The sequence below is a fragment of the Apteryx rowi genome, unplaced genomic scaffold (genome assembly GCF_003343035.1).
Source record: "Apteryx rowi isolate R43461 unplaced genomic scaffold, aptRow1 scaffold_133, whole genome shotgun sequence".
In the NCBI taxonomy this organism is placed as follows: Eukaryota; Metazoa; Chordata; class Aves; order Apterygiformes; family Apterygidae; genus Apteryx; species Apteryx rowi.
In genome coordinates, this window is record NW_020447564.1 from 41,532 (window position 1) to 68,628 (window position 27,097).

Genomic DNA, 27,097 nt, shown 5'->3' on the forward strand with positions numbered 1-27,097 from the left:
CAGCTAATTGTCTGTATGATCAGGGATAAGAAATATAATCTCTGGCTCTTCACATGGGGTAACCATTCTCCTGTCCTGGTGTGTCATTTATTTAGACTATAAGTTCCTCAGGGCTGGGAGTGTCTTCACCACCTAAAGTGGTGAAATGTCCTTCCAAGTTACAAGGCATTTCTACAGTGCAAATAACAATAACTCACGGGGCACAGCTGCAGTTTGTGAATGAATCGCTTGGAGGTACATGGCAGAACTGGACTGAGGAACAGCGTAACACAACCAAACGCAGGTGACAGCTAAATTTAGAGTGCAGATCTAAGAGTTTATGCTGGGCATAAATGGACAAATGGACTAAAAAATTTGCTGTCTCAGATTAACCTGGCATGGAATTATTCGTGGTTAAATCCCACAGTACTTTACTGCTGAAAACACAGACTCCTTTATTTTCTCTCTTCCTACACCCTATGTTCTGTCCCATTTATTTACCCCAGCACATGTCCTGTTGGGCTTCCTTTTTAAGGCAACCTGGATAAAACTGCTCACTAACTAATTAATTCTAGGAACTGGGGCAGAGATGCTTCATGCCTTTCAATATCCATTTTCTGTTTCTTTTCTTTTTGGAATACAATCTTGGTCTATTCCTGCATGACACACAAGGGGGCCATTGACTCAATATGTCTCCTTTCATTCTGCTTTTCATATGACTGCACTGAATATCATGAATCATTGTACATGATACATAACACATCTCGAATTAAGCAATAGGTAGTGAATGAATAATCACCCTATCTCAATTAAACTAATAGCAGCAATTTTTGTTGCGCTGCATGTAATTTATTTATAATCACCCTGTCTCAATTAAACTAATAGCAGCAATTTTTGTTGCACTGCATGGAACTCAGTGTGTTTTGACAAATGAAAATAAGTTGTTGTTTGCTTAGAAAGGAAGTAGAGGCAGAAGTATTCTTGAATCTAGGAGAGCTGAAAAACTGCTGAAGGATTTTTTTATCAACTAGGCCAGTAAACAAAACTTTCTGACTGTACTAGTTAAACCACAAACTCTTTGAAAAAGGGATATTTTCTTTTGTTGTGTCTCACCATGCAAGAATCGCATCAGATTTAATAAACACATAGCAATGCACTAAATTCAGTTGTGTGTATGTGATCGAGGAGAAAAAAAAACAAAAACAAAAAAAAGCTCTTATTACCTCCAAGCTACAATATGCTGCTTCTGTTTTTGTTGCTAGTGATTCACAAAATGGGTCTGAAGTCACCATATCAGAGTCACCTGGGAAAACCAGAGGTGTCTTTTTGGTGACTCTATGTTCTGATTAACTCTATGACTCTTTAGGTCTGCTGGTATTTGCTTAAATTAAAGCAACTTTTAGTCTGCCCTGATTTATACCAGGGATTGGGGTTGATTCCAGCCCTGGAAATGTGTCATCCTGCTTGTCCTAAGCCACACAAGGGGTAGTCTACTAGATTTGTCTTAAAGCATAGCAAATGTAAGTGAGAGAAGCACCGGTCCCAATAACCACAAACATGTTAAAAGAAAAAAAAATCTGCTTCTTACAGGATGGTCTGCATCCAATTCAGCTCCATAGCTTAGGATCTGATTGGCAAATCTGTCCAGCTCCTGGATACTTCTTGGAAACCATGGCACTGCAAAACAGAAAAGAAATCCATACCATTTCATTTCTTTATGACTTTGTTTTTGAAAAGAAAACTATTAGCTTTTTTTATTACTTTGCTTTGGGTCTCCTTCTGTTTCTATTTTTCATCATAAATATAAAGAAACCTATGTAAGGGGCTAAATTCTTTGAACAACAGTGGCCTTTCCGCATAGTAGGAGGCAACCCTCCATGTTGTTTTGAATTTGTGGCTGTTCTGCACTGTTGGAAGAAAACAGCGCATCAAGAAAGTCTAGCCCTTGGCACACAGTTGGCTTGTAATGTTTATGATTTTCTGTTTTTTATTCTGGTTTCTTGACTTGCCAGACATAGGAATATTTCCAGAGCATCCTCAACCTCACAGTAGCTAGCGTCAGCCCTTGCAAAGGAACAGCAAAAACACCACAGCAAGAAGGATATGGGTTTCTTTCTAGACTTACTTGGTGGCCTCACTTAAGCTAGGACACTGAAACAAAATAATAAATGGCACTCTGATACCTCTGACTAGCATTATATTACTGAACTCATTATGCAGTAATGCAGCATTTAATTAAAATTCTGGGCCTGGTTCTTCATTGCCTTGCAACTCACATGCTATACACATTTTCTGCAGCACACCCAGGATAGGAAATGGGGCCACACCGACTACACTGCATTTAACATCCACATGGCCCTCCCTGTATGGCAGGGCATAAGGTGGAGGGCAATATGGCTTTCCAGATGCAATGTGTTCAGACTGGGAAAAATCAGCAGGCAGATGCCTTCATGGCAGCTGTGCTGTGAGGAATGGCTCATTACAGCTCGAGTGGGACCCGGAGCAGCCACCCTGGGCAACAGGTCCTTCATGGAGCCGTGAGCACAGGGGTTTCCCATTGCGGTTCAGGCAGGTACCACTGGCTTCTGGGCACTTCCAGGGAGCTGCCAGTACCACTGGAGTTGATTTGCTTGCTATTGCCTTCTTCTGCCCCATCCTTTCATTTTTTGCCCTTTTACCCTAACTGCCTATTGCTTCCCTTCCCTTCCCTTCCTTTCCCTTCCCTTTGTTTTTTTCCCTGCTTTCTTTGGTTCTCCTCACTATGCCATTCTCAGGGAAGGAAAAACATTAAGTACAGCTTGGGGGAAAAGTATAAGGGCAGTGATAACATAGTGCGATACTTCCCTAATAACTCACTAAATTCCAGGAATGTGCAAATGAGAGCCTGCCTGAGCCAGACATTACATCCATATCTAATTTGATGAACTTTTCCCCATCAGTACAACTAATTGGTCTTCGAGCCCATGTATGTGTTTGTCTCCAGGACACTCTGCAGCAGTAAGCTCTATCATTTCATTACATGTGATTGAAAATTACTCCCTTTTGTTTATTTTAGATATGATTATTTCATTTGATGTTAATTAGTTCCTGCATACAAACACCAGTGAACACTTTGTCCTTATTCACCTTCTCCAGGCCACCTAGGATCTTACAGCTCCCTGTCGGATTCTCTCTCTACCATCTCTCATCCTGACTGAGACCTCATCTGTGTAATTCTGGCACAAAAAACATTGCCTACATTTGAGCACCCTGGTCATTTTTCTCTGCACCACCTCCAGTTCTACCGTACTTTTTCTGAGGAAAGGGGACAAGACCTTCAACTAGGGAGGTACCCAATGCTCAGGCTCTGCATTCATGTCGCATATTTCCACCACACCAGTCAGCCTCATGGATGTCAAGGCTAATATCACCCCAAAAGCTGGACCTCCAGGCCTAGGGCTATCAGCAGTCTCTCATCAGCAGAATGTTCACAGTTCATTTAGCATCTTTCTTGCATGAATGGGGGTTGCTTGCTCACCCAGTGCCTGGAAATAAAGCTCATTCCCCTGTGCAGCTCTCTGCCTGGCTGGGAGCGATGCTGCTCAGTCATACCTCCCTGGCTGATTTTGCTCTTTGTGTGGGGTGAACCCAATCCTCAGGGAAAGCATCACTGCGAGGACAGAGCAGTGGCAAATTTGTCCAGCAGCTGCTGCCTGTGCTCTCCCACAGCGACTGACTGAGAGGGCTCAGCCCTGATCCGGATGGACCACCTGTGGGATGAGAGGATCACTCTGTCTCCAGGTCTGTTCAGTCTTGCTCTTTCCACTGCAACTAACAATAAAGCAGGCATTTACGGCGCTGGGTTTAGGCGAGGCAAGGCACCTGCACGGAGGCACTGGAGAGACAAGGGCAGATTTACAGGGCATGCTTAAGAAGCCTGCGGCTTAGCCCCATGCAGAGCACTCGCTCTCTCCGAGGTGGTGTCCCACCACCAGCCTGGCTGCATCCAGCACTCCCATTGAGAGTCATATTATTCCTTTCACCAGCCCAGGAGCACTGGCTGTGCATGCTTGCATGGGCTGGCATGGCGCATCTGGCTCTCGCAGCCGCTGCCGGGTCCTCAGGCTTCTCATGCTGCAGAGCACCCATCCGGCGCGGGATCCTGGCGCTCCTTGCCGTGCCTTCCCCTCTCCCCTTCTAACAAAAGTGGCCTTTGCTCCCCCACCTCTCGAGCTGCCCACCTTCCTGCTTTGCCCTAAAAAGCAGACCAGAACAAGTCACTAGATGGCAGCAGCGGTCCCTGCTAAATCTTGCAAAAAGAACAATTTGCTGGTTTTATTGCTAGTGCTGTAGTTTCTCTAGAAATACTCTCCCGCTAGTCTGTTAGCAACTTTCTGACACATGCAGCCCCTTGAGTTAAACTTGTCAAAGGGGGCTCATTAGAAAAGGTATATTTGAGTCCTAGAGAGGAGTCACTACTGACAGCACACGAAGGGCGAGCCTGCTTAGCCATCCTGCCCATATTTCCTCTATCTGCAGCCAAGGTAACTGGAAGCCAGCTTCAGAGTTGAGACACAGGGTTTATCTATCTCCTGGATTTGCCACAGGCATTTGTGTGATGATGGAGGAAACGGCTTCACTCTTTCATGCTTCACTCTCCCCAGCTATCAGGTCAGGGCGAGGCAGCTGAAAAATATTTGGAGATTTCAGGCTGGAAAAAACGCTGTCTGGCAGCCCTGTGGCAAAGCGTTTGTCTGTGTTAGAGTGAGGCACTGCTGTTCTCAGGGCAGCACCATGACTTCAAGGACCTGAGCTGCATGGTGTGGGGCGGTAGATGAGTCTGGTGGGGGATGAAGCCTGCAGGGGATTTCAACCGTGTTGCCTGTGGAGGTTTGCCACCCAGAATCAGAAAGGTCAGGGGAGTGTTGAATCATTTTAGCTTCAAGAAGCGATAAAACAGAGGTATGGTAATGACTTGCTTTCATTGGGTACCTTTTATTCTCAGGGTTCCCCAAGTACTTGGCATACAGACCGTGGTGAGCCCTGGGACAGACAGACTCGGGTGCTGATGCAGCCACCGCCGTGGAAAGGGAGGCAGGTGGCCTGTGCGTCTCCTGTACAGGGGCAGCACCTGTGCTGCCAGGTGTGCAGCCCTGTACATCCCTGGCCCACCTTCAGCAGCTCTCTGCCTCCTCCCACCCAAATGCCGGCCGCAGCTAAGGGAGGGCTGCCCTGAGCTTGCAGGGCTGTACGAAAGGGGCAGGCTGCGAAAGGGAGCCCCTAGGAAGCCTTCATGCAGTTTGCACCAGTGTAGCTGATATTCAGTCTGGTCCTGCAAAGTCTTGAGCCTTCTCAGCTCTCATGGCAACAGAAATCAAAGGTGCTGAGCACAGCCCTGGGCCAGGCACCACGCCAGTTCCTTAGAGCCCCGGCAACAGGGCTAGGGTGCAAAAGGGCTCCTGGGCTCTCTGGCCCAGCTGTGGTGCACAGGGAGGCTGTCCCCAGCCTTCCCAGCAACCATTTAAAAAAATCAAATCAAATTATCCCCTGGCTGAACCTATCCCATATTTTGTTTGCAACATCCTCCTCCAGTCCGTGCTCGCCAGACCCACTGCCTGTCTGCATAGCCATTAATGAATTGCCACAGCAAGCTGTTGCAACACTGGGCCTCTGTGAAGGTCTGAGGAGCAAACGTGGGCTGATCAGTAATAAATATTGATTTGTCTGTAAGTGAAACAGCAGCTTTTACGGATTGTGCTGGACACCCAAGTGGTGACCAAATTACCATGGGGTCAAATGCTTAGCAGAATGCTAATAAGCCATTTATATGAGGGGCAGCAAAGCAGGGACAGTGAGGAGTTTCTGCAGAACTTCTCCATTTGGACCATTGTGAGGAGGGTCAAAGACAGGTCTATGCAATTTATAGCCATTCGAGGCCCAGGTTTAGCCCCTTTTAAACAGTCCCAAATGCTTTGGCCAGCCTCAGGGTTTAGCAAACAAGGCCCCTACAGAACCTCAGCCTCCAGCCTGTCTCATAAATGCAATAAATTATCTGCATTTCCCTAATGCTGCAACAGAATAAAATTTAATTCTTTTTATTCCTGGGCTCCAAGTGGTCTGCGGATACACAGCTTGTTTCCAAAAAGAGCCATGAAGAGATGCACTGTGTTTTCACAACAAGTCTTTCTATTTCTACAAAGGACTTTTAGCCCATTGATTGCTAGCCTATCTCATGTGAAACTCTAATATTACCTTCGGAATTATGGCATTTTGCTGGCCTGCTTTCAGTTAAAATTATACTATTAATCCAAACCTGCTATTTGTAACTGTTTGGGTGTAGAATGAGGTAACAAAAATTATGTTTTGTATTTAAGAGAAGAAAGGCCTTAAAAACAGTTAGAGTGCCCAAAAAAAAAAAAAAAAAAAAAAAAGATGTTCATTTATACCTTGACCCAGTAAAGCACATGCACATATTTAACAATTTCCTCTGACCTTCCACAAAGCACAGCCCCAAGAATAGCACAGACTGCTTCCTATGGAAAACTGAGTAAAATACTTTTCTTGCTAGAGCATCTGGTTTTAGAAGGACATTCAATCACTGCATAAAGAATGCAAAGTAATTAAATGCTCTGGTGTGCCCAGGTCATCCCACTTTAAAGTGTGAGTTTTCTAGTCTGAACTTGTCAAATTTCCCCTTCCATCTTGGTGGCTATAGAGATTTTTGTTGTCTGAAACCTTCTCTCCCGCAGGCCTTACAGGCCTTGCTGTCATCAGTGCTTACGGTTCCTGTGGCTAAGCTTCAGTGATACAAATGCCTCACATCTCTCACTCTGTGGCATGTTTTCCAATATTGACCTAATACTCCTCTGCCCAGACTGGCACATTTAAATCAGCTGAGGAAATATAATTTTATTGATGCAGATGTCATGTTGGTCATCGAGAAACAATACAAAGTAAGACTATAAAAGCACTTTTGCTAACCCAGTGATCTTGCTCAGAGCTCACATCACAAGCAAAACAAATCCTTAGCAAGGAAGATTTGAGAGCATCTTTAGGCAGTGACGAAAGAACCGACACCACAGGTCCAACCACAGGACCCCGGAGTGCCTCCAGGAGAAGACATTCCCGACCTTTACCTGGCAAATGGGAAGACTGTAACAATATCCCAGCAGATGATACCCCTGAGATTTTGCTCCCTGGAGGCATATTGCTCTCATTCTTCTGGGATTTGGAAATAAAATTTAACAAATGCGCATCTGTGGATTATGCCCAGATTTGCCAGAAGGATACATCTGAAAGGTAAGCTGACCTACAAAGCACCACCAGGCCTGTTATTTGCTAACAGCATCACAGATAAAGGACAACGTCTTACCGCATGTCCTACAGCTAGGTCTGCTCACATTTTGTTCTGCCCTTGTGGCTGCCTCAGCCCAGAATTCACCACCCACAGCTCATCCCCTAAGCAGTGCTTGTTTGACCTTTCAAATATGTCTCTTTAGTTATACTGGAGCCTTACTACTCCTGAGAGCAGGTAAAATTAAAGAAAGAAAAAAAAGAAAAATGGAAAAGGCAAAAAGATATATCTGTCTTCCTCTCTTTCCTTGGCAGTAAGTTGCTCCAACTTTTTCTGAGTTACTGAAACTAAAAAACAAATACGAGTTATCCCCTTGGACAGAAGGGGATCAAGTCCCTCTCTGCAGCACTGACAGGATAATTTAGCTCAAAAAAATGCTTTGATCAACACAGTAACATGCAGTGAAATCCTAATCCTACAGCAGACCATGGCAGTTTTGACTTCTGTGAGGTCAGACTTTCACTCACGAGCCTTTCTTGGGTGATATTTAGAGCTGTATCAGTATTTGACTCTGGCCTACATGTACCCACATCTTTAACCTCTTCTTAATAATAATTAGAAGAACAAAAGTAATGGAAAATCCTGCTAGACTCTGTAGCTTTCTTCTGAAAATAAAAAAAAATCTTGAAGAGAAAACATTTTTGATTTGATGTGATCATAAGTCACCTAATCAACCTTTTGTCCCTCTGTCTCATGAATGGAGAGAACGAACTCCAAAGACTATATGCTTTCTTTTTTTTCATCTTCAAATGTAATGTCACGGGTAGGGCACAAAGGAGATGGTAAAAGGATTACCATCACTGATCTCAGGAAGATATTAATGTCCTTTCATGTGTTCCTAGGAAGGAAGAGGAAGATCCAGGCCTAAAGTATTTAAAGTCTGAAATCCTATTAAAATCACATCTGTTATCTGAAAAGGCATTTAGGTATGTCTCAGACTGGATGCTGGGCAGCCACCACTGCACTGAGCAGCCTCAATGCCAGCAAAAATCTTTGAGAATTAGGAGAGTGGACAGCTCACAAGATCTTTCCTTTTTCTCTCCAGCAGCAGAATTACTACTGACTTGTCTGGTATTTCTTCCCAGAACAAAGGGTTATTCTTGCTCCCACTGAATGAGCAGCAGAGCAGCCCTAGTTTCAATAGCAGGAGTGCAGGGTATCCATGAGCCTAAAAGGTAACTCACATAATTGTGGGAGGAACAGCAGGGGAAGGGAGAGAGTGACCACACAGGGACACTTCTCCTCCATTCCTCTCCTCCCCTCAACCCAAAGGCTGGCCAATGGCACCGTGAGGGAGAGGGCTGCAGCAGCCAGCAGCCAGGGCCCATGGGACAGAAACCGCAAAGTAAATTGGGGTATTCAAATAGGTGCACCACTCCCCAGGAGCACAGGAGGGAAATTCCTCCCTCTGCTCTCCTGCGGATGCCACCGCTTTGCACTTGGGCTCCAGTCACCTCAGCAACACCACCAAGTTCATCACAGAGCGATTTGTGAGGTCCTGGAGACATTTGATGAAGGGGGTTGCATCTCTGTGGGAAGGCACTGCGACAGTCAGCACTTCACTGTCACTTGAGGAGAATCTAGAAGGCAGTTGGGCTTTTCATGAAGAATCCATTGAATCCAGTTTGCAAAGAGTTAATAAATGAGCAACAATTGGTTAAAACACAGTTAATTAATCACCCAACAGAGCAATAGAGTCTTTATAGCCCTTAGTTACACCTACTTTTTTATTAAACCTGCTGGAGAAACTCCACAGAAGAGCAAGAAGACTGGTCACAAGCCCAGAAATCAGATGCTTTCTCAGTTTCAAGAAAGGAAGAGCAAGGGTGGACACGATACAGCTGTCAAACACTGAAAAGGCTGGTCTAAAGAGGAAGAGTATCTCCTGTTTTCAGTGCCCAAGGTAGGCAGAATGAGAAGTAATCAGCTCACAGTGCAGCAAGTGAGACGGGGTTAGACAACGGGAAAAACCTTCTCAATGGTCAGAGCAGGGCAGCCCTGCAGAAGAGGGCTGTGGAGCCCAGGAAATCTCCATCACTGAGGTACAAACAGTCATCAGGAGTGGTTCAGCTGGCCCTGCCTTTTGCTGAGGGATGGACCACATAAACTCCCGCAGGACTTTCCATCCTGTCTTCTGATTCTAAATTTTAAAACTATAACACATCATATCACAATCATATAATACTTGTCAGTGCTAGCCCTCTATGGACTGTCTCTAAATAGGCTCGCTGTACGGTATGACAAAGTCTTGGCAGCCTGATCGATAGTGTGAGTTCACAGGGCCTGTGTATCACTAAAAGTTGACAAACTGCTTCTCTTCACCTGAGTGATGCCTGGGAGAAGTGTTCAAGATAGGGCATTCCTCTACCTGGGGTGCATAATGCATAGGCACCATAGAAGTCTCCAGGCCACCCTCTTGGTGACCTTCCTGGGGACTCCACAGAGCCATCCTTCCTTAGCAAGGTCAAAGGCATTCTTCAATAGGTGGTATTCATCCCTAAAATGACACAGAGGGACTCTGCTGGACACTGAACAGGCACAGATTTATTTTGGGGTTGGGGTGAAAGGGAAAAGGAGGCAGATCTAGGCCTGGATTTCTCAGGGGAACTGATCTACCACCTGCAAGCCAAGTCCATGCATGCACCCACAAACTGTGCTGGAACTATTTGCCCTTTTAAATCGTGCTTGTGTTTATGATTTTTTTCTAATCAGAACAGACAGTGACTTGGTAGAGGCTGACTATACAGACACTGTTCATCCCAAGTAGAGATCCTCCCCGTCTTTCTTCCTTTGTTTTAGATTCTCGTGTAGGCAGAGTACATAGGAAAATGGCAGCATATATAAGTCCTGAAGAGGCTTTCAGTGCTCAGTGGTCCAGAAGCTGCAGGATGGCAGTCAGAGATTCAGGGGAGAAGTCACTGGGCTTGATATGCTACTCTATCTGCATTAAACATAGTGGTTTGGGTCCCACCTGCATCCCTGTTATTCCTTCATGTTTCATGTGCGTGAAGAACAAAAGTTGCCACAATGAATGACTTGCCAAGAGCTGCGGATATAAATGCTGCTTGTTTGCATACAGGGCAGAGATTGAGAGAAGCAAACAGATGTACCTACAACTTTCTGCACTATTGTTTAGGGGTTTACAAGTTGGGCCCTTAACCTATAACTATAAACATCCTTTGACCCCCTGTTAACTTCTGCAGGTACTGTAACGAGTTACTGCAATAAGGTTGTTTGTAAGGGACTGTGAGTGGTGCCAGACAGACAGACAGGTGACAGCATAAAACCATAACACCAGTTCCCAGGAGACCTAGTAAAAAGCATGGTCAACAACTAGGCATGGCACATACTATACTGAGAGACAATTCCTGTACCAAAAAGCTTACAACATAGACAGACTAGACAGCCACACAGAACCAAGAGTAACTCCTTTGCTAGAGGAAAAAGAAGTCTTTCAAGTATGTGACATAAATGTTTCTAGTCAATATTATCCTTTTCAGTGTATCCTTACCAGTATCCTTCTTCTTTGTTCGTGAAAGCTCATGCACAGTTGCTCCGATATCATTTCTCAAGGAACTGATGATATTATCCAGAGCTGGGACATTCTTGCCTTCCAAGTTAATGAAGAATTCATACTCATCCTTGTTGAGACGGGAAGGTCGGGACTCAATGTGGGTCAGGTTTATGCCTTTTTCCTATGAGAAGGAGAGATTTTGGTCCCGCAGGGTTTTGGGGGAAAGAAATGTGATTTAAAGTTTAACTGAAATTCATCTGTCAGTCAACAATTCATACTATATAACCTATATGATCCAAAAGGAGAGACCTGTCTTTGCTGGCTACTGGACTGAGGACCTTTACAACAGGGAGGTCCTGCAAGTGGTAATGCAAGTGGTAAATGGGCTTTATACTGTAAAAGGTGAATTTCATTCCCATACCACAAGTACATAATATGAGTTTGCCTATGTGGACAAAAACATTTCCCCAGGATCAACGCAGGAAGTAAGAGTTTCACCCATAGAGAAAAAATACTCAGAAGAAAGTAAATGCTGTGTCTCTGAGTACCCTGAAAGGAGGTTGGAAAAGCAAGGAGCAGGCCATCCTGTGAGCTAGCTTGCACCACAAAGCCACCTACACAGCTTCCAGAGCAGATGTTTTAGGCAGAAATCCAATAGGTAATGTAGATCTACACCCAAAAGACAGTCCAGGTTTGTGCAGTCTGTTCCTGTGTTCAACCACTCTCATGGTTAAAAGCTTTTCTTTAGTGCAGAAGGTCAAATTCTTTCTCACTGAAGATCTTCATTTACAAGCAATAGAGTCTCCTAGCTCTTAAGAAAGCGAACACTGCCAACTGTAGTCACGATTATGACCAGATGGTACCTGAACTCAGATGTGCCACTGTGATAGTAAGAGTAAAGCAACAGGTGACTAAAAACCCTATTTACTCAGTCACTTAAACACAAGTCCAGCAAAATCCTCTTCAGTTTAGCTGAACTGAGATTTTTGCCTGAATACTGTAATTTGAATATGAAAATATTACTTTTTTGTTGAGAGAAACCTTTGAACATGTTTCAGTCAGTGCTGACCTTATCATTTGACCTTTCTGTCAGGCTCACCACTGCAGCCTCAGTAGACCAGAGGTCAGGTCTGTGAGTCTGTCCCTTGGGAGGAACATAGGAACCCCAGGAGGAAATTCAGCCTGAAGAGCAATCCCAAAACAGTCAGAGGAGCTGATGCAAGGAGCTCAACAGGCCTGGAGAAGCTGCTCTTTTGCTGCACAGCTTCGAGGCTTGAGAAGATCCCTGCAGTCATATCTCCTAACTGTATGAGGTGAAATGCTGGCCCCACTGATGTTAGTGTCAAACCTCCTACTGCAGTAGGGTCAGGATTTCATCCATGAAGAAAAGCTGTGAGGATCTATGTGACCTATGGGAAAAAAGGAAGTAATTTTTTTTTTTTCTGTACCTTCCTCTAGTTTGAGCTTCTTAGGCTCTTTAAGGTTTTCTTTGCTCCTCTCAGTGCTTGCACAGTGCAGGGGGGCATCTGGCCATCAGCGGCAAAGGCTTCATTCACTCCGCTACAAAAGGCAGTTTATTACTTGGTAGGAAACAGCATGCATGTCATTCCTCTGTTTCCTGGGTGTCTCACGCTACAGATGAACTTAAATTGTTTGGCTTGATACCAATACAATAAGTTGAAAAGGTCAAAAGCACATTCACCAATTGCTGCTCTTGAGAGATGCCATCCTTGTGGGGCTGTCTGCGAGGAGAGAATTGCTGTCACTGTGCTAGGCCCAAGGACAATTTGTTTTAGTCCCCCAAAGCCACATTTCTCAAACAGACCACGCATTGTACCCTCCACTTGGTGAGGCACTGGGAGATGGAGTGGCCAAAAGTTAGACATTAAAATTACTCGAGGTCAGAATGCTTTTGACAGAGACCAGATGCAGGGGGGTCCCGGCTCCTTCACCACTGCAGCTCCACCGGGATCGGTGCAGCAATGGGGGGGGTTCACCCATGGGCCAGGGGGCAGACCTGTGCCTTTCAGCTGTCACTCACAAAGGTGGAGAGTAGGTGTAAAACACTGCCATGTGCTAAGGCTCTGCTCATACACATAGATGGTGCTGCCTTACATTCACTTCACACTGATGCACCAGGGTATTATGTTCTGTCTTTGTACAGAGTCGGAAGGGAATTAGATCCTGGACCATGACAGAGCTTCCTATGAATTGCAAAGGCTGTGATAGCATGGACCTTTCTCTGGTCATCTTCATCTCCCTTCTTCCCCACCCACAAATGTTCATTCCTGCCTCAGCAGCCCTCCCCTGTGGTAGCACATCTGTTCAAGAGATCAGACAGGGACCTAGACTTCATTCTTTTCTTTGGCCAGGTGATTTTTCAGCTGTACCAGCTCTCCAACCTGGCTCAGCAGGAGCCTTCACAAACAGCAGTGCCCACAAAGTGGAGGGGATGGTGCAGGGACTGGGAATGAACAGACAAGCTGGGAGGTGGGCACAAGACATGTTTAAGGCAGCAATGACTCCAGAAGTACCTCCGCAACCTGAGAGAAAAGGAAAAAGGAAGAAAAAGAGGGAGAAAGGAAACCACGGAGTGGTTCACTTCCCTTCTTACATCTACTGGGATGCAGCAGAACAGATTTCTGCACAGTGTGAAGCAATTTTTGCTGTTTATTCAAGAGGTGCCTGCAGTTCGGCAGCGTGCAAAGCAAACCCATTCTCTCTTTGTGCTGAGGGCTTCAGGACCTTGTGGCAAGAAGCTGAAGGGAGAACCCTTCTGGTGACTCTTTTTGAAGCAGGAATTCAGCTGTATAAATAAAAGTCCCTGAACTGACAGCCTTGTAGAAACATGCTTTCATATGCTGTGCATTGCTAATAAGCCCCTGATTTCAAAATATTTACAGTGGCTCTGTTACAAGAATTGCTTTACAAATCCAAATTTCATCCTGGTCCAACTACTCCACCTAGTGTTTCATCTTCATAGTTTCATATTGATCAAAACCTTTTTGCATTCACAGTGTTGTCAAATCTTTCAGTTGCATCACGTTTCTCACAGCAGCTGATGCTTCATTTAAAGCTCTACCTTCTGGAGGCAAATGATTACCTGAGAAAGGGGATTGGGGGAATTGTTTGGTTTACTTGTTTTATTTTAAGCAGTTTTGAAAGCTAATTTATGTTGATGGAACATAACTCCTGGTTTTGGAAGATCTGGGTTGTTGAACGTTTTGGGTTTAATTCCACTTCTGGACCGTTAACACTGGTTTCTTCTGCCTTTCCTATTTTAGAGCTGGTAGGAATCAACTGAGCCCATCGCTTGAGATAAAAAGTGCCCTTGTTGAATTAGCCCCATCATCCACTGCAACTGCAAAGAACCTGTAGCAGGTAGGTGCATCCCTGTTTCTCCTCAGGTTTATGGCCAGCATAAAGGATGAGTCTTTAGTACATGGACACGTTTCCTGATACAACTGCTTACCTGGAGTGAAGCACTCCTGAAGCTGGAGTGCTTCTGTGTTGGTAGAGGAGGTGTAGCTATTCACCTTGCATTATTTCAAAGCAATGCATTTGGCTGTTTCTAATATATTTGTTGGCATGCGCTATCAAATTAGAATAGAATCTACCTTGAAGACTGAAGAAAGCGTTTGGTTTCAAGATGTAACAGATCACAGGGAACTGTATTGCCAGATCCCTTGAATTTAGCAGAAATCACTCCAAATTCCTTGATTTTTTTAAAACCTCTGCTCCCAGGGTTGAAAGATCTCAGCTTTCTTTATTTAAATACCCAAATTAACTGTATCTCTATCACTCCCCACTACAGAAAGAAGTCTCAAGACACATTCTCAGAGGTCAAAAATGAAGTCAAAATGAAGTTTTGTTTAACTTCCTGATTTTTGAGTGGTGGGAGTTAGCAGTGGGGACATCAATTTACGCCAGAGGCAATGGTGGGCACAGGGGAAGGATGCCTTTCTCTCTGCCTGCCTTTTGCCCACATCTCTGGACCTCAGCCTTGGCTCCCTGTTGCAGTCAGCACTGCCTCAGTTTCCCACCAGCCCCCACCTCACTCCATTTTTCTCGCAGTCTGTACACTGCTCTGCGCTCCTCCTTCTCCGCTTCTTCCACTGCACATCCAAGCATGCCAAAATGACACCTCAGTCCATGCCCTGTCTCCACCCTTCTCTTCTGCTCCTGCCACACTCTGTCCTCCCACAGAGCATGGGGGCCAAACAGGTATGGGAATTGCAGACCACCTCCTCCCGAAACACAAGCTCCTTTGGGCTAGCAGCTCCAGGAGCACATCCCCCAGCCCCACAGCAGATGCAAAGATGTTCGCCGCTTCTCTCACGGGGAGCATCTGGTGCCTGTGAGTTGCTCCCATGTCATGTAGGTCTCGAAGCAGGTCCAGCACCTAACACGTTTTTCTAACTAGACTGCCCTCCTGACCAAGCTTTCTCCTGCAGCAGCTGTAGATGAGGGAATCAAGCCAGCCTGTTGATGAGCTATATCAACAGTCTTGCAGAGGGCACTGGCAGCAGAAGTTGGTCTTTCCCTTGGACAGCTCAATGACCTGATCATTGGAGAAGTTATGTTTTCACAGATCCACGGGTAAGCGTTGAGCGGCGCCTGGTACTTTCTGGAAGTCTTATTGGCTACTGCTTCCCAAGGTGTTTACATGTCCTTCTGTCTACCCATTACTAAATGCTCCTGTATATGGTTGCTAAAACTAAGGACAGCTGTGAAATCCATCTGCAACTTGTTTTCATGACTGTTGTCATTAAGTAAGTTTGGCTTCATCAGGAGGTCCTGCATTGTTACCAGATGAAGAAATGGCAACAACATTGTTACGCAGTTAATGAACATTTAGTGAGAACTTGAGTGAAATCTCCCAGAACAAGGATTTACTTGCACTTTCCTGATACAAAAAAATGATGTGTTCTCTTAACCCTTACCGCAGGTTAGTTCAGTACTTCCTGAAAGAGGAGACTTTCAGAAGCACAAATAGAAACTCTGTACCTAGTTTTCATGGGGAATCAGGGAAGTTAGGAAGTTGCAGTAATGTTTTCAGTCACGGTTTCCCAAAGTGAAGGCCAAGGTGGGCACGTTGTTCAGCTTTACTGTCTGAGGATCTGCTTCTTGGCTGAAGATGGAGATTCCCCATCCTTTGCAATGTCTTTCTCATGTGACAAGCTCCCTGAGGCAAAAGTCTCTTCTAGCAGGGACCCAGTGGAGGCCCCTTGCAGTGAATGACCCCCCAAGAGCAGATGGCCCTTGAGCAATCTGTATCAGTCACCGAGCACTTCTGCTCCCAAGTACAAGCCTAACTGTATCTACGGGCCAGAGCCTCAGCCACAAAGTTTGATACAAGGCATTCAACACCATACAACCAAGAAACATGAGGTATGGGATGAACAGAATTATCTCCCTGTATTACCATATTATCACTTTATGATAATGCCAGTAATACCTTTTAGCTCAGATTGGGATGAGGGTCCTGTTTTGCTAGGCACTGCCGAAGTACTTGGCAAGAAGGCCCTCCTCCCCTTAAAATCATGTTGTGTCACTGGACCAAGGAGCCCCACTCTCCTAGCCCTGGAAGGAGGGGAACTCAGCATGTCTGCAGCCCAAACCAACACATATCCCTTCAGGACAGTAGCCCTTTGCACAAGCTCCTTATGCTGCAAGGCAGGTGAGTAATTTCCATACAATCACAACTCTAGGGCTTGAGCATGAGAGGGGGGATGATGTGCTAGATTAACTGCAAACTTGCTCGGGAGGAAGGCAGAATGAGGAGTACATGATCCCCAGGAAAGCAGCAATTTGCGTTCCAGCCTGCTGCCCCTCTTCACATCCTAGGGCAAAGGCAGAAGCTGAGCCTAAAGGGCTCTCCCCCAGTTTCTATCTATCTGGGTGTGAAAAGCCACTTCTAAGCCTACACTATTTTATGAAAACAGTACTTTGGAGCACTGAGCTCAAGTGTTATAAAGAAGGGTTGTAGCTGTGCATAGGCATGCTGTGGTGGAAAAAAGTTCATTAGAAGAGGCATACTAGGCCTGGTCACCTATCAGTGCAAACACCCCTCCACAGCCCCTGGTTGTGCAGCCTGCAGCAGAGCCAAATACTGTGGAAATGTACCCTGGCCAAAGTGACTGCCCACTTCTCCTGATTTGGAAACAGCCCAAAATGCTGCAGAGCCAATACCTCCCCAATGGCCACAGAGATAACAGGCACTCTGGACTTTCTGTTGAATAAAGTAAACTCCTAAACAGAAAAAAGGCACAGTCATCTTTGCTGGCTCTGAAAGCATGGGGTCTCATTTAGTGTAGCCTGTTAGTCCCAGTCAGTCCTCACGTGGAGTAGTAACTTACTCTAGGAGCAGGACCATACAAACCATGCTTGTGAGCTAGAGGGCTACGCACTGCGAGTAACACCATAAAAAGCTGGACCTTGTACTGAAGTCCTGCTCTGTATTTCGGAAAGTCACACTAGTGAAGAGAACATGGAAGGTTCCTGTCCAAGAGTGGGATGAGCAAACTTGTAACCTTTTCCAACCCAATGTTTGCTGCATACTACAGCTCTGTTTTCTACTGTTTGTAAATCTATCAAGGAAAGGACTTCAGAGCAGATTCACGTATTTACAAATTCAGATTAAAAAATGTCATTTAAAAATAAGCCTATTTAAAAGTTGGAATGTTTCATTCTGATATTTTTAATAATGAATTTAATTTTGGAAATGCCAACCATTCTTTTGACTTTTTTTACTTTTTCTCTTTCAGAATGGAAGTTTTGTTGTTGTTTAAAAAAGTAATCTCGTGCTTTTTAAAGGGAAAAACATTTGAAATAGGCTTATAACACTGCAGAGAAAGTAAACAGGTCAACTATAACATTTGGTTTGACCCTCAAATGATCTGTTTTGCTTTTTCAGTTTTGATAAGAAGCCTGAAAGGCCTTTTTTTGACCTGAACTTATACGTTGTACCTTTCTGTTTTGTCCAGTAAACTAAAAAAGAAGCATAACTCCACAGTAACTATTCTAGCTCCCTGATTTTAAGTGTAGTATTTTGCCTATGTGTGATGTTCTGCTTCAGACTGAGATATTTATTCTGGTTTTGGCTTCCTAGCTATCTTCTGCAATAGCATGAGCCAGATATGCAGCATATGGCTGCACCAAGCAATGCCATACTGTACAGGGGGTCCTATTAAAATGAAGTCAGTGAAAAGACTCTGTTGGTGAGTTTATGCATCTCTGTGGCCACCCTCAAGCCTGCAATGAGGCAAGAGGGGTTGCCCAAGCAGACCCACAGGGAAGCTGCATGCAAGCAGGGAGGAATAAAGATTATGTACAAAGAGGCTTTTGAAGTGAAAATAACTGTTTTTGACCATTTAAGCAAAAAGAGAATCTTTACCACATCCTGGTATACACACAGAGTAGCTAGTGTGGAAGCAAACTGGATCCAGTATTAACTATTTGCTTGGTGTGGGGCATGGCTGAGCTGCTGTTACAGCATATCCCAGCGTACAAGTCTGGCTCTGTGGACATTTGCTCTCTCTGCAGGGAAGGTGGAGACGGGCTGGCATGGGGCCACGTGGTCAGGCACCAGCATACAGCAGCCCTGGGTGCAGAGCGGCCCAGGAGGAGCTTGGCTGGGCCGGAGTCCTTCAGGCTGCCGCTCTGTGGGGATTTACAAAATGTAAGGGAGACAAGGGTCAAGGGGGCAGAAGAGCTTAGGAGTTTGCTGGGGTCTGGCATTTGGGGCTTTTCCTGAGAGCTGCTCATTTCTGTGTATGAGAATGGGAAAGGACTCCCCACACCTGAAGTGGTCTGTATGAAAGAGGGGCTGCACCCTCAGAGGGACAGGCACATATTTGAAGAGGGACTTATGTAGCTCTTCAAGCTGAAAGTCTTTCTGTCTTCAAAAGAAAACCCAGACCATGTCTACAGAGGTGTTCAACACCCACTTCAGGTGGTCCCACTGTTAAACAAAGGAAAGGATGAACATCCATATGGACATTTATTTTACTGAAAAATAGGCCAGCTGCTGACAGCACCTTGTGAGCTCTCATTTCATTAGGTAACCCCTCAAGTCCCTGTGTCTCCATCTGGATCTTGCTTCCATGCTTTCTTCCCTCTCTTGAGAGAGAATTTATTTTCAAGACTTTCATATTTACAGCTCTTTTAATCCCCTGCCTCACCCCTTCATGGTCCAAAATAGTTTTATAGGTTGGCCAGAGAAAAGGCAAAATCCTCAAAGCCAGTGCTGGAGGCATGGTCCTTTAATAACTTCCAAGTGCTAGCTGGGAGGAGGAGAGGCTTGAGACACACTTTCTGCCTGTGTTTCCACACAGTCATGTGTTGATTTAAAGGAGTGCAATTACCCGGAGAACACCTAAAAAAATTAGGCCAGCATTTGGCATTAGTAAGTTACCACAGAGGAGCTCTGAACCCATCACACTTGGCCATCCAGCCACAGTGAGAATGGTTCCGTGAAGTACAACACTCAGCAAGGATCAGCTGCTGGAGCATTGCTTCAGCTCCAGGGCACAGTCTGATCATATTTCGTGGCTTTTGTGTTTTCCTTTATCCTACTTCATGTGGCTGAGTGAGGCACCAACAGCCAGAACAGCCACCCCCACACTTCTTCCATGTGCAGTATCCTCTGAGAAGATCTCACTGTCCTTCTCCCACCCTGGGCCAGGGTGACGCAGCAGACAGAAAGTCCGGGGAGAAGATGAGTTGTCTACCTGCTCAAGGGAGCCCAGCAACAGATGGTGTAGACCAAATAACCTATAGCTAACCTGAGTATCACAGCTGATTTTTATCAAGCAGGGAAGGGATACAAAACAGGGGAAAAAACTACTCTTTTGGCCAGTGATGGCTCTAGGCATTGGCAAAGGCAGTTGCAATGGGCAGCAGACTGCTGAGGGCAGCAAAGCAGGCAGAGTCCCAGAAGACATGTGACTGCTGGACCCACCAGCAAAGCAGCAGCAGTGGAGGAGAAGGGGGACATCTTCCTTGCTGTCCCATCCTTCTCCTATTTTCACAGCCAACAGGGCATCACCTGGATCTCATTAACTTCCACATCTCTGTGCTGAGGATGTCACTGAGCACAAAGTGTGTGCCTCTCAGTCTCCATGATTATGGCCTAGGTGGGCAAGGTGGAGGTTATCTCAGCTGTGCAGGCCCATGATTTAGGCTGCTGTATGCAGGGGGACTTCCTCTCTGCTGAACAAGAACAGCCCAAGGGCTGCTCTGGCTTACCCAGCCCAATGTGCATGAGACAGCCCTGAGGAGCTAAAGCTGCAGGTCAGACTCAGCAAATCTCTTTCCTCCAGATGCCCTTTTTATTTCCCTGTTATGTTTCCAACAGCATGCAAAACTAGCATGAGTGTATGCATGCCAGGTCTCTTATCAAGCCTTGGTGCTGTGGGAGATGGCAAGTTTGCATAGAAAGAATCTGCTTTGTTGGGATGGAGACAAACCCAGCCAACACGTCTTCGTCTGAGCTACCGTCCCCTAGGTCACCTTTAGAGGCACTGGAGAGAACCACATTCAGCCCACCTAGTTCAGGTATCTGTTTTAGAGCAAGAAGAAGCACATCCTGGAAGTGTCTGCTTCTCTCCTTCATACACTAGCTTCCTTGTAGATTGTTCTTAAAGGTGATAATAACTTGTTTAGTGAACAGTAATGCATTTAACCAGAGAATATCAACAGGCCTCCTTAGTTCACTTATAGATATACGCATTGCTGACATATGGAAATTTTGCAGGATTGTATTACAGTGGTCAATTCACAAATTTAGACTAGCTCTGCTGTTGGTATAAATTTCCCTTCATCTTAATGAATCAAATATGTCCTATGACTTATAATTATTTTTCATTTGTGCTAACACCACACAACCCTTTCATTTACTAGTCAATTCAATTTGCAAATGGAAAATATGCAGGCCACAACTTATTACAGTGTTCTATAGAAAGAATTGCTTATGGGCACAACTATCACATGTTGATGTTCTTAAAAAAATGTTCAAAAACCGATATAACAAAGTGGATTTGCTTGGGAGCACAGAGTACACAGCTGTATGTGTTGCAACATAACTATCCTGAATTGCGAGGGTTTCATGCTTTTTAAACACCGTCCATGACATCTGGGAAATATTTCTGCATGAATAAATAGTCACGCAATGCCCTTAAAGGTAAATGGCTCCTTGTTTCCCCAAAAGCTTTCCAAATCAGTCAGTAAAAGTTGCTGAGTTTCTTAAAGGAGTCATGAACTGTGAAAAAAGTGAAAAATGCTGCCATTCTGATGCTTTTTCACCTGTGCCTGTACTCCCTTTGTAGAAGTACTAGTGGTAGGAGGTGATGAGCTTATACATATCAGATTTATTGAGGTGGAAAAGGCCTAAGAGGACAGTAGCCCCCCCAGGAGAATTGCTTCATGCAACATGTGCTCTGGGAGTCACATGGTTGACATGCAGGTTACGTTTGCCTTTCTGTAATATGTATACAGACACTGATATCAGACACGTATCAGTCTACGGCCTGACTCACTTCTCCCTCTTATGGTAGTAGGTGCAGCAGAATACTTACTTTTGAAAAGGAGAAAATGCACTTTTTTCACTCTCACACCAGTTAAAGATGGAGGTTTTAAATTAGAAGTTTTAAATTGAACTTTTAACTTTAAAAGACCACTTCTGCTCCAGAACTTTAAATAATTTTAAGCCCAGAAAAAGAAATGCATGCTGCTTTCCCCCATTTTGGCAATGAAATGGAATTTCAAATGTAACCCTAAACACCCTGAACAAATGTTGCTGCAAAGTAAAAATGCAAGGACACAGTCAGGTCTCCTAAAGAAAAATATTTACCTCAAATGTACGAAGAACTTTAGCCAATGCCCCAACTTCTTCTTTCAGAGAGAAAATCAAAGAAATCACACCACTTCTATTTGCATGTTCCTCAATGTACATAGATTCCTGAAAAAAAAAGGGGGGAAAAAAAACTTCTTTAAATTCACCCCAGAAATCAGTGTTGTTTTGCTCCACTTCCCTTTTGCATTACATCAATAATGTAAAGAGGATATAAAGTTATTTTAAGCAGGTACCTGAGATCTACCCCAGCAAAAAGACAAGCTAAGGCAGAATCAAGGCAACTGTTGTTGCCAGAATAAGTAAAGCAGCCCTGGGGCTGCTCTGACTTATGGTGGTAGAAAAACAACATCCCTCCCTTCATCCTAGAGCCCATTGTGGGAGGAAGGTAGGAAAATAATCTAATACCATTTTTGCCCCACTTCACCTCTCAACTATACTGAGCTCAGGGAAGATTGGCATCATTAGGGTACTTCAGTTTTACCTACAGTGAAAAGACCTTCCCTTAGGTTTTCTTTTCATTAATGCTCAGGATTAAGCAGAGCAATATAAACTAGTTCTGTGCAGAGATGCAGGATATCACCTACATTTCGCTTCAGTTCTGCTTGTGCCTTCCAGGTAGCACAGAAGAGGTGATGTTCATGCAAGGGGTGTGGGAGGTACTTTAAAAACAAAAATAAGAACACAAAACCACAAGCATGGGAAAATGTTGAAGCAAATGTTAAAATCTTCTGTAAAACACACATTGAGTAAAGACTCAGTTATGACAAGACGTGTTTTCATTTATATTTGTTCCTGACTCTTACTGATTTTCTGCTGTGCAAATCCCAAAGCACAATTTCTAGTATTCCCAAGCAAGGGGAATGTTTATTTTAATTACTGCCATGGTTTGCATTACCAGAATGCCTTAGCATGTCTCAATACATGTGTTTCTTCTCACAAAACCTTTGTGATGCAGGTAAGAGCTATTTCCCTTTTTTAAGAAGCAGGAAACTGAGTCATGGAGTGGGGCCAGATTTTCAAAACTATTTGGATACCTAACATGCTGGAAAGTGCCCACAGGGATTTTGAAGAAGAGCTTAACTCTTATCAACGTCAGAGTGGATTTGATGCCCAACTGTTACAAATGTTTGGAAGTCACATCAAGGCCTTATTTGCATTTTTTAACACCTATGGGCACTGAGCAAATCACCTTTGCCCAGTATTTCAAAAATCAGACAGGGCATCTGCAACAAAGATGGGTATTGATGTAACAAGTCCCAGGCCAAGGACTGAATCAAGGAATCCATCCTTTTGATTTCTCTTTATTAAGAATGGTATTTTCAGTCAGAACCTGTCCTCACCATGGCTACTGCTAAATTTAACATACAAATCAGCGTATAAAGCATCTCAGCTCCAGAATATTGTCCTTAGAAATAGCAAAGGCAGTCTTTGTAGCAGAAGGATTAATAATCAAACCCATATACCCTGAAGCCATAAGGCTCTTGGTGGGACTGCATTTTCTGAGGCAGAGCTGTACAGAACTGCTTTCTTTTGAAAATTAAATGATTGTTGATTCTTCAGGCTGTCTTTTGGGCTGCTGTTAACCTGACCATTCATTGCCAGAGATTGACAACAGATTTTTCTACCTGGCTCCATTTCCTAAAGGCCACACAAATTACCCAAACGGTCTCTATCCTTCTGGGGAATCTCTCGTGGGAACTGCAGTGGGGAGCTCCCTAATGCAGCCTGTATGCTCTCTGGTGCAGCAGTGAGTGTTTCTGTTTTGTGCCTGTGCAGCGCCCAACAACATACGCCTAAGGCTCCCAGGCATTGCTGTACCACTAATAAGAAGCAGTAGTGCGCCACTGAGATTTCAAAGCCTTGTGTAGGCACCATTAGGGAAAAGACAGAAAACTGGTGCTTGCTGGTCTTCTGATAGCATCTAGCAAGACCACACAGAGATATAGCGATCTGGATACAGCTTCTGCAGCAAAAGGAGGGACGCTGGGTTGTAATGACAGCTCAATGTAGTCACCCAAACTAGAGACCAAGAGGACACAAGTGTTGGCTTCCTGCATGTCCAAGAAGTCTGTTGGAAAGGGAGACACTGAAAAGGTGAAGCTGAGAGAAGCATAACTCCTACTCTGCACACTGTCCCCCAACATTGGTTTTATGTACTAGAGGGAAGATAGTCACCCCTTCAACTGTCACACTCGCTGCCTGCAGTATCTCTCCATCCCCTGAAGTCTCTCACCCAACTAGGGATCCAGACCAGATCCTAGCTAGTGGGGACCAAGAGGAAAAGCAGTCAAGTAGTCAAGGTGTGGCATGGTGTGGCAGCTGGCTAACAAAAGCCATTTATACCTGAAGGAACCGTGAGAGAAAACACACAAGTCTATCAAAATGCAAAACAAATGTCAGTAGTGTGGAAATCTTAGGATAGTGTAGTCAGAGTCATCTGAAATACTGGCTTTGCATGGCTTTGATGTGCTGTTTTCCCCCACCACAAACAAAACTGACCTTAACAACAAAGCTGTATTACACTAGTGTCTGCCAGATGGACCAAGAATTTGGTTTTCGTAGTCTGCACTGAAAATGTTTAAAAAAGCAGGCTATTATGTAATTAAAATTCTCTTTCTAACACTTGTCTGAGAGACCAACTTCTATGGAACGTTGACTTGAATCTGTCTGACAAAAGAAGAATTCATGGTTTGGACACCTGCAGAGGATATAGTCCAAGGTTCAAGCCCTGCAAACTAGTTTTGATGTTAACTGAGCTCTTTAGACCATGTGATTGCCCACGAAGGCCTTGAAAACCTTCTTTCAAACCCAGACAGATTCATATTAGTCCCCAGCCTTGATGCGTTAAGACCAGGCATTTCTAGTCTGTTCTCATTCATTTTTCTGCTCTTCTAAACTGGTTTATGTTGTTCCTTAAAAGTAATAGACATTGCAGTAGAGACTAGACACTAATCCTGCAAACACAGTGATACTTGCTTAACTTTTTGCATATAGGCATATGAAGCCAGCTTGCTGGAAGGCACAAAAGTTATTCCAAGCCTGAGTCTGTCCACAGAGGTGAAGGCTTGAATGCTGTTTCATCGCAAGAGGAAAAAAGAGTAAAATGATTATTTTCCTGACCAGTCCCAAGATCCTATCAATACACATGGAGGCAATATACATCAATACACACTGGAGGCAATATACATCAATCTTACACAGGTGCTCACATATATTGTTGAGCCTTTTGGAGTAAGCATGTGTATTTTTTTAAACTGTTGATCATAGTTTACCCATTCTAAATCCTAATTCTAATTTCTTGTCTTCCAAACTCTTAAATAGAGAGAAATTGCAACTTTGGAACAGTTCTTTTGACTATTACTACTGTGATTATGATTAGGAGTTAAACAAATTGTTTCATTGTCAGTGAAATATTGCCTGTATGATTTGTATATGTGATTTATAAATGTAGCCTGGAATAAATTAAGCTCTAATTTTCTTCCAGCTCTGTCTTTTTCAGAGAGCAAAATAAGAACCAGTTGACCAGGGAGTAAAATAAGGTCCATTTCTGGACTTAGTACAATCTCATACATAGGTGGTATGCAAATGCAAGGACAGGTTTGCCTGAATACCATGCATATCTTCATTTTTAATTAACTATGTGTCACAGAGATTGATATTGCCTCTCTGACACTTGTGCCAGAATTGGAGATTCATAACACAGACATGTCAACCTTCTAATCCATTTCTGAGCTTTTTAAGTAGAGCCCTTCTGAGGGAATTCCAACCTGTTGAAGCCAGAGGAAGTTTTGCCTGCAGTTTCAGTTAAACTAAAATTTCACCTATCCGTGTTAAATTCCAGTCTTACTAGAGCTACAAAATAACAGGGGGAAAAAATGGAAAAAATCTATTTCAAAGAAAATAAGGATCTTCAGTTACATCTGAAAACGGCATAGTTTCTAAGTCATTTAAAGTCCAATTTCTTAAGGCATTTGGATGCTCAACTCCCACAGACCCATTGGGACCAAACAATTAAACAACATTAAAAAGCAGCAAGGTAAGACCTAGAGAATCTCCATGGGAGTTCAGCCTCAGCACACAAAGCAGCAGGAAACCAGGCTTCCTTGACTGCTCTGCTCTTAAAACAGCTGGTAGAAACAGAAATCATTTTTCCACATCTTCTGCAGTTTGTATCTGGCTTCAGTGGCATTACATAGGACAAATACATGCAGAATTTGGCCTAATAATTAACCATGCTGGCCTCAAGCTATGTATCTGTCACTCACTCCTGCAGTAACTATAGTGCCTGTAATTTAAAGGCATGGGCTTCAGTAGGCTGCCCTCTCTTTTCCAAAGCAAAGCGTTCAAAGTAAGTCAGTAAACCTTAAAAAAGGGGGAGATGTCAAAGTCCCAGAATTTAACAAATATCTCCACCAGAAGAGCGCATAACTTCAGTTGCTTTCCATTAACAAAAGAAGACAGTCCTCTTCTGTCACACAAGTTTTGAGACCTCTAATTAGCTGCTGGTCTTTGCTGCTACTTCTTCTAGTTGCCATATATGTATGAATACATTTGTAGTGATCTCCTGATTCTGCTCTGTTGCCTATCCTTCACTTCCACTACTGCAATGTTCATTTTTGTTCGTGCTGCACATCTGCAAGCACGATTAACAACAGAGCAGGATGCCGGCTGCCAAAAAAGAGAACGGTAGAAACCAAGCACCGCAAAGCTTCCAAACGGGAGCATCGTTTCCTCCCACCTCAGGACATGCTGCTTGTGTGGGGCAAGATCTGCAAGTGCTGGGGGAAGGGGGGGGGCAGGAGGCAAGCAGCCACCACCACCTGGCCACTCAAAAGGAGTGGGTGCACGGGCCCCACAGCTTACCTGCAGCGGGTCACCGTTCATTTTGCAGTGCTGCACGTCCATGGTGCAAAGGCAGCAATGCCCAGGCACTGAGGCCCCCTCTCCCGCTGCAAGCAAAGCCTTCTGACCTTACCGGGGTAGTCCGAGCTCTGTGCAAAGGTATTTAAAGCAGAGCACACAAGGCAAAGCCATCCCCTTCCCCCCTTCTGTGACTCCCGCCCCCGGCAGCGGTGCCAAGGGGGCGTTCTCCCTGCCCGCCCCCCACCCGCCCCCCACCCGCTGCTGGCACCCGCGCCAGCTGCACCACGTCAGCCGTCCCCGCTGACCCCCTCCAGCACGCAGAGGCGCTCCAGAACATTGTTTCCCTCCATGACCAACGTGGATGAGCAGCATGCTTTGAATTAGCAGCCCTCCTCCTTCCAAGCAGCCTTGTTCGCTGTTTGCATCGCTGCGTGTCCATGCTTCGTCTGTTTTTAGTAAGCCTTTCCCCCTGCCTTTGCCCTGGGCTGTGCAAGGGGTTAGCATCAGGTGGATTTCCCGTGAGGACCTGCTCCACGTGGTTGGAGATGAGTTG

At 44.7% G+C, this 27,097-nt stretch overlaps 1 protein-coding gene across 1 annotated transcript in view; it reads right to left on the reverse strand.

The window, feature by feature from the left end:
* The window catches only part of LOC112961526 (phenylalanine-4-hydroxylase-like), a 43,047-nt gene extending 16,461 nt beyond the window's left edge, over nucleotides 1-26,586 (reverse strand). Inside the window, exons 1-4 of the mRNA XM_026056822.1 lie at nucleotides 26,545-26,586; nucleotides 21,679-21,786; nucleotides 10,824-11,007; nucleotides 1,568-1,656 (exon numbers count right to left, since the gene is read on the reverse strand). Of these exons, the coding sequence (XP_025912607.1) occupies nucleotides 1,568-1,656; nucleotides 10,824-11,007; nucleotides 21,679-21,786; nucleotides 26,545-26,586 (423 nt within the window). The remainder of the gene's footprint in view (nucleotides 1-1,567; nucleotides 1,657-10,823; nucleotides 11,008-21,678; nucleotides 21,787-26,544) is intronic.
* Between the last annotated feature and the right edge of the window lie 511 nt (nucleotides 26,587-27,097).